At 42.9% G+C, this 12332-nt stretch overlaps 1 protein-coding gene across 2 annotated transcripts in view; it reads right to left on the bottom strand.

The window, feature by feature from the left end:
* The window catches only part of LOC148527270 (serine/threonine-protein kinase Nek3-like), a 72093-nt gene that overhangs the window by 42320 nt on the left and 17441 nt on the right, over window positions 1–12332 (bottom strand). For both annotated transcript variants that reach the window (XM_088469231.1, XM_088469230.1), the window contains exons 2-4: window positions 10174–10295; window positions 8720–8813; window positions 1506–1603 (exon numbers count right to left, since the gene is read on the bottom strand). In XM_088469231.1, the coding sequence (XP_088325357.1) occupies window positions 1506–1603; window positions 8720–8813; window positions 10174–10290 (309 nt within the window). In that variant the 5' untranslated portion in view covers window positions 10291–10295. The remainder of the gene's footprint in view (window positions 1–1505; window positions 1604–8719; window positions 8814–10173; window positions 10296–12332) is intronic.

Raw genomic sequence — 12332 nt, 5'->3', positions numbered from 1 at the left:
ATTACTTTTAAAGTACCTGATGTAATTTAGTGAAAATTGACATGACAGGTAGCATTGTCGTGCTACAAAAAATATTCATTGTTTCCGTAGAACTTGCAACTGCATGGGCACTTGGTATGCATTTAGCTTGTGCGGGTGTCCAATCACTTTTGTCTATACAGTGTATATTCACATATATATATGGGCAGAGGAGTAGCATGGAACCATGGCGCCCGGAGAAGGTGCATGTCATAGCGCCCCTCCCTGTACTGAACTGTGCCAGTGGGATATGGCCAGCCTGCGGGGGAATACTGAAGTGAAGAGAAAAACAGCAAACAGCAGCAGAATCACGCTTGGTATAGAGGTCCAATTGGGGGAATAGAATGCTTTGGTATTCTGACATTGAGTATTTGGTCCTGCTTTATTTATGTATAGCACCTAGGATCTGACCTTATCTCCTTTGAATCATTGTTATTAGTCAATAGGAGATTGCATTATATATGCTGATCATTTAACTTAAATTGACAGAGTACATGTGCTAGAGTGAGATTTCACAGGGTGCACAGCTTATTACTGCAATTACTGCCCCAAGCAGCTTTTACTGGAGTAGGGACACCTATGGGAAGCTCCCTCTTAGCTATGATACTACTATGCAAATTTACATTGCACTTATATTAGTGTGAGTACTACTAACCATGTTCTGTCTACCACCATTATTATTATTTCAGTTCTCCTAATACTTTTTAAAAGACCTTTCAAATAACACTGTGTGGTCATGGCTGGGAACACCTCCATTATTTTATATAGCAAATAAGTGAGTTTTCTTTAACCTCATAATTGAAGTTTAGGATTTAGAGGTGTCACTATTAAGTCAATTGAAACACAATGAATGAATGAGGAGAGAAGGAGGGAGGGGATCAAAGAGGAGAGGGGAGAGGAAAGTGCCGATCAGAGAGGGGAGATGACAGAGGCCAATATGAAAGGAGGAGGGAAGGGTAAAGCCAAGCAGAGAGGACCAGTGACAGAAGCCAATAAGAAAAGGAGAGGGGAGGGGCAAAGAGTTCATCAGAGAGGGGTAGTGACAGAAGCCAATAAGTAAGAAGAGGACAGGGGTAAAGAGCCAATCCCATGGTAGAGAGGGGAGGGAATTAAAGAGGTGAGAAGTGAATGTAATCAATCAGACAGGAAAGGGGAGGTGACAGAAGATGATCACAGAGGAGGGAGAGGAGACAATCTGGGCAGCTTGGGGGAGCATGAAATGTAGAAATGGATCTCAGATTCATAACTTATTTAGGATATAGAGCAAACAGAGATAAAACTAACAGGCGGCCGTCACACTGTGCAGCGCCCCATGAATTCCGGAACCCGGGCTGACACCCTCTGTCCACTTTGGCGGCCGTAGCACATGCTCCACCGGAACTAACCTCGCTGCAGCCCTGTATATGGGTGAGCCACCCCCTCATCCCCCCCTCCCCACCATTCCAGCGCCTATAAACAGTTTTATATATACAATGCCAAAAACTCACTGTCTGTTCAGGAAACAGTTTTCCTCTCTGAAGTTTAATGGTCCCCAGCAGGTCACCTCCATCGCAGTATTCCATCACTATGTACAAATGGGTATCCGCTGTTAGCAAATAAACAGAGGGTAATTATTTACAAAATGGTACAAAAAATACATTGCAAACTATGATTCACAAATACATAAATAACTGTCCATATGTAATGTAAGCAATGTGTTCCAGAAGTCTTTAACTTTAGTTATTTAACCAGGGCCTCCAATGCCAGTAGTATCTCTATATATAGATAGAATGGGTACAGCAACCTGTGTGTTAATTGAATAAAGTGCCAATATATTAAAGTGCAAATGCCAACACATAGTAGTAATCATACGCGTTTCATCCCCTCCAGACTTCAATCACCCCTTTGATGAAGTCTGGAGGAGACAAAACGCGTTAAGGAGCTTCATTCTCTTGCCACTTGAACTTTTTCTCCTGAATTAAGATAAGCATTTTCTATGATATCGTCTGCTAAATTATTATATTTTCAATTTCTGCTATCTTTTATATACTGGTTGTTCCAGAGCCAAGCAATTTTAGTAGCAGCTATTGTTTTATTATTTATTGTTGGTATGTTTGTTTTATCACTATTAAATTGTGTACCCCCTTTTTACATTATTTATGATTACTACTATATGTTGGCATTTGCACTTTAATATATTAGCACTTTATTCAATTAACACACCAGGTCGCTATACCCATTCTATCTATATCCTTTTGTTTTAGTATATTACCCATACTTTTATTGGTACTTAGCTGACGACCTCACTGATAGGGAATTGTGGTTTTATTCGGGGAGTCATTTTCTGTCGTTTCTTTTCAATTCATTGGATTTATTGATTGGCGCTGATACTTACACTGTTTCACGTATCTATATATATTTATATAAATTAAAGTCCCTTGTTTAGGGGGGTCTGCCTGTTCGTTCTGGCTAATGTCTTACACCACTGTACAGATTTTGATGTTGTTTTCGCTATTATATACAGCATTGGTTGAGGAAGGTTTAGGGGTATGAAGCATTCATCTGTGACAAAAGGGAGCCGAGCAGTGACAATTTTACTGAAGCAAGTCACAGAAAAGTCTGTTGTGCTGTGTGAGTGACTGACTGCTGCAGGTGTGAGGCTGCACTCTGATTGGCTCTCTGAGACAGTGAAAGCCATCAGATTTAGCAATGTGTCCTGTTGCAGCCTAGAGGAGAGAGGGAGTCAGGGACTGAGCAGGGTCACATCTAAGGCAGACAGAGTGTGAGACAGCCTCCAACGAACCCATGAAGATGCCCTGGTGCAGACAGAAAAGCCAGGAAGGAGCCAGGGGATGCATAGCTATTGGGAATTAAAAAACAAACAAACAGCCATCGGAACACCACTGAATAATTTACATTCGATGGTGGCAAACATCGGATAGCCACCATCACATGGTAAAAATACTACCATCGGTAGAAAAACAGTGACAATTAGTAACTATCAGATTCTGATGTCCTTCCTTACACTGAACCTGCAGGTGGACTCTGGCCACCACTCCTGCACCGTGAAGTGCTCCCTCTGCAGTGTGATGTTGCGGCTTAGCCACACAACCTTGGTGAACAGGAGGCACCTCTCATGGAAGTCAGTGCTGTTTTCGGACAGGGGCATCACGGCAAGGAAGCTCAACAGGAAGACCAGGAAATACAGGTTACCTAGTGCAAAGAAGGCATTGCTCATCACCATGATCGGCAGCCATGGAGGGGTTTGCATGGAGGCTACGGAAATATGCACAGGTGCCCCAGCGATGTGCTGCTGACAACGCTTATTGTAGCTGCAATACAAATCTCTCATCCATAATCCTCCTGCCCTTCCTAGAACATCCCAGTGATCGGGCCCCAGCAAGACCGGGGTAGGGAGACACAGGTGAGATGCAGGGGGCAGGAGTGAGAAGCAGGGGGTTGTGGTGAGATGCAGAGGCTGATCAGCTTCATCCTAATCTCTAAATCTCCATAATCCTCTTCTAAAGGGTATTATTTCTGTCCTTTACAACCTCCTGCTTCATGTTAAATTACTGGATACCCCAGGCCATGAACTCCAGGGGGAAAGGGATCTGGGGAGCCCACCTGATGAAGACACATTGTCTGAGGTGCATGAGAGAGTGTTGAAGTCCTCGATCTGCTCCTTAATTAAGAAGAATGCATACAAGATCTATTATAGGTGGTACCTAATACCTACCCGTTTACACAAAATGTACAATTCCGCCTCAGATAGGTATTGGAGGGGTTGCAGCGAAGTGGGTACTCACCTACATATCTGATGGTCATGTCCTAAGATAGCCCAATTTTGGGATGGAGTTACCTGTCTTCTATCAGAAGTTCTCAAGGTACCACTGACTAATCGCCCTGGTCGTTTCTCCTTGGCTGTCCACTACAGGGCCTCAATAAACATGCTGATCAGCGGCTCGTTGTCTACTTGCTAGATAATGTAAGTGCTCATGACCCTCCTCCTCATCAGCGACTCATGAACACAATTTGGCACGTGGCAGCCATAGAGAAAATATCCACCTATCTTCATAATATGGTGTGACTGGTTTATATGTAATTACACCACACCCCATGGAACGGCTTTTCAGACCTCCTACTATAAAGTTGAAGTCTCTCCAACTTACCATGGTGATCTTTTCTTTTATTTATCATGTGAGTTTTCATTTAGTTTCCCCTAGATTATAATGTAGAACTATATTAAGCCTCTTTCCTTCTTTCTTTTATGTCTTGTAATGTTATTTATTGTTTTCTCAAATGTGTGCCTCAGTATTCAGCGTTATTCACCTACCTACTCCAGGTTAGCTCATGTTTCTATGCAATCTCATGCATTACATTTTGTATATTGTCTGTTTTACTTGCCTGTGCAGATATTTATGTATTTTCCATTAATTGCGAAAAACTTTAAATAAATACTTAGATAAAAAACAAACAAACAATGATCAGGTATTAAGTGATAATTTCAAATCTAGTGTAATAAACCTTTGCTACCTGCATTTTGCATGATTGTCCTTTAGGAGTTGGTGTGTGGAGAGTATAAGAGAAACCTCTATATAAAATTAAGAATGTAGGTACAAAGGAAAGTGAGGATATATTTATATACATATAAAATGTTATAGTTGGATGCATTTCCCTAACCTGAATGTACGCATAAATTTTCTGTGGCATAAACTGTGGACTTACCTGTGCGATGAGTTGTAAATATCTTGTCCAACTTGGCTAATATTTGTTTTTGTCAAGCATACAAATGCGTATACTTATGTACAAAAGTGAAGAAATGTTGCTTGATAGTGGGCCTGATTCAGTTTGGATCGCTATTGCGACTACGCAAAAGTTCAACCGTGATAGTATGCTAATCCACTGCGATCGCTATGCCGCTGCAGCACAACATAAGGACGCCCACTTTACCTTACACACATCCACACTGTTTATCAAGACTGCAAAATCATCGGTACCATCGCAGCCTCACGCACATTTGCACAAGCTCTGACCTTACTTGGGAATTGCTAAGTTAAGTGCACGCTATGAGACCTCAGGCTGCGTAAGGCATCGCAGTGGATAATATATCCATGCCACAGCAACGCCATTGAAACGCACTGGCACGCCTGCGTTCGCCAACCACTCCCCTGTTGCCACTCACAAATGGCACTTCCTGTCAATCACTCTGCAATGAGTCTGCATAGTCACTGTAATTGCAGTCCCGATTGCAGTGGTCGGTTCTCATACTGTGATGCATAGGCATGCGCAGAACGCAATAATCGGCCGATTTTGTGTGTATTAGCGACTGCGATCCAAGCTGAATCAGGCCCACTGTTAGTTATAAGTAAATCCCATTACCCTATTCCTACACAATATAATGTAATAAAGTATCATATACACAAGAGAGAATATTGCCTTGGCAGTGTTACTTGTGAAAGTAAATTGTGTTTATTTATAGAATGTTGACATTTACATCCACATACACTTACGAAATAGGATAAACAGGGGAAAAGGCAAATGCATGTGTACCCAAACAATAAAGAGATCTGCCATATATAATGACGGGGGGGGGGGCTAGGGGGAATAGTGAGCAAATAGGAGAAACCATATAGAGACATAATATAAAAATCTAACATAATTAGTAGCTGAGTATTCCACAGGAGAGATAGGAAGCCTATCAGGGGAAACAAAGAGGAAACTAAGATAGTTAAATTGCAGGCAATAAAAATGATAAAACAGTAACTTACACTATACAAAAAGCAGACAAGTACATTAACCCCATACGGCATGGTAGCAATGAATCAGGTGCCATTCAAGCCCCTGCAACATCAAATCAAAAGTGCCAGCCAGCAGAGAGAGTTTCCATTCTACGGAAAGGACCAGTTTAGGTCTTTATAAGAAATATGGATAAACTAAATAGGATAAACAACAGCATTCAACAATGCACCAGGTTACACATATATTAAGCTGCTGCAGTCCAGCATTCACAAAAAAACAAATAAATACCAGACCACTAAACAAGCTAAAAGGAATATAACACACATCGGCCGTTATCTCACTAAAATATGGACTACAAAACATAATAATTAACAATCACCCCCCCCCCAGTTCCCCCCACCCTGTATGACTATACCCTCCCCTACTTGCAGCATACCTGGATCCCCAAACAACCTCCCCCCCCCCCCCCAACTACTCTACACTATCTAATCCACCAACCGAAAAAAAAAAAAAATACAATGAGGGCAACTATACTCGTATACTCTAAGGCAGTGTTTCCCAACCTTGGTCCTCAAGGCACACAAATAACACAAGTTTTAATTATATCCATGCTTCAGCACAGATGGTTAAATCAAAATAACTGAGGCACTAATGAAGACACCTGTGCTCAAGTATGGCTATCCTTAAAACCTGGACTAATAGTGTGCCTTGAGGACCGTGGTTGGGAACCCCTGCTCTAAGGCCATGGAGCATCCAGTCCAGTATTAAAGGGGCAACTATGCGACTCCCAAATGTAATGAAAATATCACAAAATAACATAAAATGTAGACAAATAACAGGAGATAACAGTAACCAAAAATGCAAACAGGATTTAAAAAAAAGATACATATAATTAAGCATTAAGAAGAGAGGCAGACATTATCAAACAAGAGTAACAACTGAGGTGCGCTGAAGTCAAATAGGAAGGTTCATCCCATCTTGAGATCCGCAGACCAAGCTAGGCCATTAAGGAGAGTCATCCCAGCCTGAGACCCAAAAATTTAACCACTGGTCCTGATATAGCAAAATCTTAAGAAAGAATGTCCACTGAGGACCTTCCGATGAAGGAGGTCTCATTGGTATATAGCCAACCCTGAGAGAATAGCAAAAAAAAGACAAGCTCTGACAGTAAAGTTAGCGGAGACCACAGCAGAAACCAAGTCCAGCAGTGGATGGGTGGCCAGCGGACAGAAGCAGTCAACGGAGCACAACATCAGGAGGAGAGGGGAGCTGCCAGGATACACTAGACACAGGATCAGAGTCCTACCCCATAGAAAACTCCTAGGGACAAGAACGTGCAGGAATGATGGTGGACAACTGGAGCTCCGGCGGCGCACAATCTCGGAGAAGGATCCCAGAGGTAGCTGAATGCGGGGCCAGTCCTCCCACACCACAACACTGGAGGCAGAGCAAAGGTGTCAGAGCCTAGTGCCGCGATCCCAGGGAAAGTAGGACCCTGCCGGAGGAGTCAGGACACCACCAGACGCACTGCCCACAATTTACTGCATTGACAGGTATGGAGAGGACAGTGTGGACCCCAGGAGAGCAGGGAAGACCACAGCAGACCAAGTCAGAAGAGGTGAGAAGTTGGCCACAGGATATCAGTCAGGGCGTTAGGGATGGGAAGCGCGGTGACGCGCTCTGCTCCCTACTCTGCAAGGCCACGCCCCCTTCCATATAAAATTTTATGAAATACAAATCACACGATACCTGTCTCTTATAGATCATGCTTGCAGTAGCCCATAAATAAATGACAATTAAGAAATTAAAAAAAACTGCCAAACTTGACATAGTATAGTCGCTAATGAATGAAGTACTATCAGCTGGAGGGGTCAATACACAAACAGCCAGTGAGAAGTGGCTAGATAGTCCTGCTCTGTACCAATGCCTGCAAATTATAATCCTCTGAGGAAACATATCTGGAGATGCATCCATGTCCCATTAGGGGGTCCTCTCCAGCAGTTCTGCTACTGTTACATGTATAGGCCCTTAGTGTACTCAACTTATGCCTGCCCACATGCTGCCTTTCCAGGCATAAAGTCTAAAATAAGCTTAAATCTATGGCCTTGATTCAGACCCGCTTTTTTTTTTGGTCCAGCCTTCTGGACGCTTGCTAAGCTGTGGGTGACCACCCACAGCTTTTGCGAGCGGCCAGGTGATGGTCGCGACCATCGGGCTTGTGACGAGACCCTTGTGGTAGGGTCTTGTCTGCCGCAAGCCTCAGTGAGCTTCCTGCTCTAATACGAGTGATGTCAGTAGGGCCGCCCCTAAATGGCAGGCGTTCCTTCGGGAACGCCTCTGTTTGGCAAGCCACCCCCCTGACCCGCCTACAAAACGGGGCGAGCTGTCGATTAACATTGACAGCTGCCCCGTTTGTAGCGAGCCCCGGATCGAGTGAATTTATCACTCGCTCCGGGGCTCACGTGCGCACTGCCCGGCCATCAACCCGCTTGCAAGCGGGTCTGAATCAGGCCCTATATACAGACATATTTTGCTGTGCAGTATGAATATTTACGGATGTACAATCTACTCTAGATAAATGTCCCATAGTGTCCAGAGGGGATTTAGTCAGCATCACGACAGCAAGGATGCAGACGGTCACAATATCGACAGCGACATCCCAACTGCCAGAATACAGACAGATTGCGGAGGGAAGTATTAGGGTTAGGGGGATGGTTAGGGTTAGGCACTAGGGGGAGGGTTAGGGTGAGGAAGGGGAGGGTTAGGCTGCGGGACGGGAGAGTTAGGGTAAGGCTGTGGGACGGTTAGGGTTAGGCTGTGGGATGAGTGGGTTATAAAAAAAATCTGTAGGGATTTTGACTGTCTGGATGCCACTGTCGGTATTCTGACCGTCGGCATCCTGACCGTCGGGATCCTGTGCAAACCCGTCCAGTGATCACAAATGTAAGTGGAGACAGCTGAACAACATGTTGACATGACATACCTTCAAATGACTCAATGAATTTCACAATATTGGGATGTTTCATCCTGGCCAGCAGAATCACTTCTTGTCTGGAATCTCGAATTGCACTTGAGGCCTAGGAAGACCAATTTCAAGTATGTTTATCAGCAAAAACATGAACATATTTGTATCCTAACCTCCTGTCCATTAACAAAACAGTTTTTAAGAAATGGAAGTAAACAACCTGGAAAGAAAACGATAACCAATTATAATACGCTGGAACACTTTTAATTACTTTAATGTGTACTTGCCACTTACACAGAATTTGGACAGCTGTTCTGTGAACTGAACCAATATATACATGAGGCTGCAAGCTTGGCCATTGTGTGTAGGCAACAACCCTATCCCATAATCACTATACTTGTTCCCTTTCATGATTCACAAGAAGTCTTCAGAATTATTGATTTTTATACTGATCTTGTATTCTCATGTCTGTTTTCCAACATCAATAAGGTGATGTCTAATCTACAGTATATTATGGGGAAAATAAATAAATTCTGTAATTACAGTATATTTTAATCTCCCTCCTACGGTGGCAAGTATTAGCTATACAGCCGGTTGAATCCATCCCCTTCTATAAGATGCTACAGATATTCCTGCCAGCTCATGGGGAGGCAAATATAAACAAGGTAACTAAGTATTAAATATTTCTGCAATAAATTATAAGAGTAAATAGTTTTCATTTGACAAATAAAAAAAACCTGTTTATTCAGATTGACAGGTCCAACTATATTGTGTTAGAAGCATAAATTCTATTTATTAATCTAATTAATGACATGTAAAATATGTAACCTGTTCTGTGGGCTAATTATGACGTAGGTCACAGGTGCAGATTCACTTAGATACTTTGTCAAAGAAGGCTGATTGCTGCTTGTAGCCTATGGAGGTGCGAGCAGAGATCAGCCTAACGTAAATGGCCGACATATGAGCAAAACAGCTGCCGACGGCGTGTAATTGAATCTCTCCCTTAGAGTCCAAAACTCATCGCTACAGGGAAGAATGATTTATATTATACTTAGGGGTATATTTACTAAAGTGCAGGTTTTTAGATGTGGAGATGTTACCCATAGCAACCAATCAGATTCTACTTAACATTATATAGCATCTTCTAGAAGATAGTAGCTAGAATCTGATTGGTTGATATGGCCAACATCTCCACTTCCAAACACCAGCAGTTTAGTAAATATACCCCCTGGTGTCCAGGTTATCCTTAGAGATGTATTAATTGATGGCTCTGTACAATTTAATCTGTCGTCCTGGTCCAAAGAACCACTGAAATTATTGTTCCGAGATATCCATTGTATATTTAATTACGAAAAAAAAATAATTATGACAGATTGATTTAACAAGCCATAATTTGTGCTGCACATGTAACAATCAGTTGAGTAAGTATGAAATATATTCTTGCGATAAATAAAATACTGCATCTTGCTTACCTTTGGAAGTACTATTTCCTTCATTACATACTGGTCTCCCGTATTTTGGTGACACACTAAAAGTGCTTTACCAAATGACCCTTCGCCAATAACCTTCAGCACTTTGTAGTGATCCATTATGCCTGGGAGAGAAAATAAATGTTACTTCTCAGGGTAATTAATTCATCAACTGTGGATTGGACGTGATAAAAATGTATATACAGTAGATGATAAGGAAAAACGTATTTTCTGATTTATGTCACTGAATGCGCACAGTAAACTGCTCTGGTTAGCACCGTTTCACCTACACGGGCAGACTGGCGCACCTGAAGTTGCAGGCCTACTCTACGCTATCGGGAGACAAGACACGTGCGCAGGTTTACAGTGAGGCAGAACACTGATCAAAAGGCTAATCATCACATCAATGCCTGACCTCCTTCCACCATAAGCCCGTGTCTTTCATGGAATCACTTTTTGTGTTTTTAGGTCTTAGGGGCATATTTATTAATTATTGCACTTTAGACAAGATAATTATAATTGCCTATTGCGGCAATAAGACATTACTTACCACTGGAATGTATTAAAATACATATGCAGGCACAGGGGCTCAACTGTGTAAAAGTAAAGCGATCACTAATGCAATCATTTACAAATTTCAGTGCAAGACGCACTACTGCGCATACATGGTCTCATGACTGCATGTGCGAGCGGAGAGGTAAACATTTGCGGACTGTAGCCTATAGACTGCAATGGCGTGCCAAGAAATCTACAGCGGCTGCTTTTGTGTAGATTCATGCAGGTGATACTCAATTTTTGTGGGTAGTCCCTAAAAAAGGTTGTTTTCAGGCGATAACCTGCAAATATTCCTTAGTAAATAGCCCCCTTAAACTGATGAGTGAGATCAGTGCTTATTTATTTGAATAATTTACATTTTTATTAGGGATGTGCAGGCTCGGATAGGTTCGAGTTTGCACGTGGAGTTCGGATTTTTCCCTCCAAAAAAACGGAACTCAGAACGAGGCAAAACGTCATCTTGCATGGACGAACATCATCATTCCTGGACAAAAGACCAGGAATGATGATGTTCGTCCATGTAAGATGACGTTTAGCCTCGTTCTGAGTTCCGTTTTTTTGGAGGGAAAAATCCGAACTCCACGTGCAAACTCGAACCTATCCGAGCCTGCACATCCCTAATTTTTATATATTGGGCAAAGTGCCCAGAATTATGGTTGTGCAATCAATTAATGGTCCTATAAATGCATAGTCTCCACCACTTATCTCATTCAATAATTTAGCTTTGCACTCTTGAATCTCATTTTTGCACTGAAAAATGTTGAAAAATTTTGTGTTACAAAATAAAACAAAACAAAACAAAACATCAAAACAGAGCATACATATCACAATAAGCATAGTAAAAGCTATGGTATACTGGGCCTGATTCAGACCTGCTCGCAAGCGCATAGCGCTCCCAAGCGGGTCGATGGTGGGCCAGTGCGCACAGTGCGTGCGCGAGCCCCGAAGCAAGCGCAAAAAGCACTCGCTCCGGTGCTTGCAACAAACGAGGCGGCTGTCGATGTTGATCGACAGCTCACCCCGTTTTGTAGGCGGGGAGGGGAGGTGGCTGGGCAAACTGAGGCGTTCCTGCACGCACGCCTGCCGTTTGTGGGCGGCCCTACTGACATCACTCGTGATGTCAGTAGGTGGACTTCCTGCTCTATTAGAGCAGGAAGTCCACTGGGGCTTGCAGCCACGAGACCCTACCGTAAGGGTCTCGTCGCAAGCCCGATGGTCGCGATGGTCTTGACCATGGTGACCATCACCTGGCCGCTCGCATAAGCTGTGAGTGGCCAGGAGGCCGAAACTTAAAAAACAAGCGTCCGTCCTGATTCAGAGCGAGCGGCTCTGAATCAGGCCCACTGGGCGAACAGAAATTACAAGCACAATATGGTAAAATGTTCAGCGTAAGACACAACAACCAATAAAACATACTTCCAGAGATTATAGTAAATACGGGACAGTCACAATCATAAAAAGTATAAGTGATCAATAGGCAATAGTCGATACAGGCCAGAAAGAGGGGCATAACTAGGTATTTGAAGGTCCCATAGCAAAAATTTGTAAGGGCCCCTATGAACCACCCAATGGTGACAAATGTATATAACACATGTAACTTTGACAAG

This window comes from Taudactylus pleione, unplaced genomic scaffold (genome assembly GCF_031769625.1).
Source record: "Taudactylus pleione unplaced genomic scaffold, aTauple2 ptg000089l, whole genome shotgun sequence".
NCBI classification, from domain to species: Eukaryota; Metazoa; Chordata; class Amphibia; order Anura; family Myobatrachidae; genus Taudactylus; species Taudactylus pleione.
This window is presented reverse-complemented; position numbering and strand designations above follow the sequence as displayed.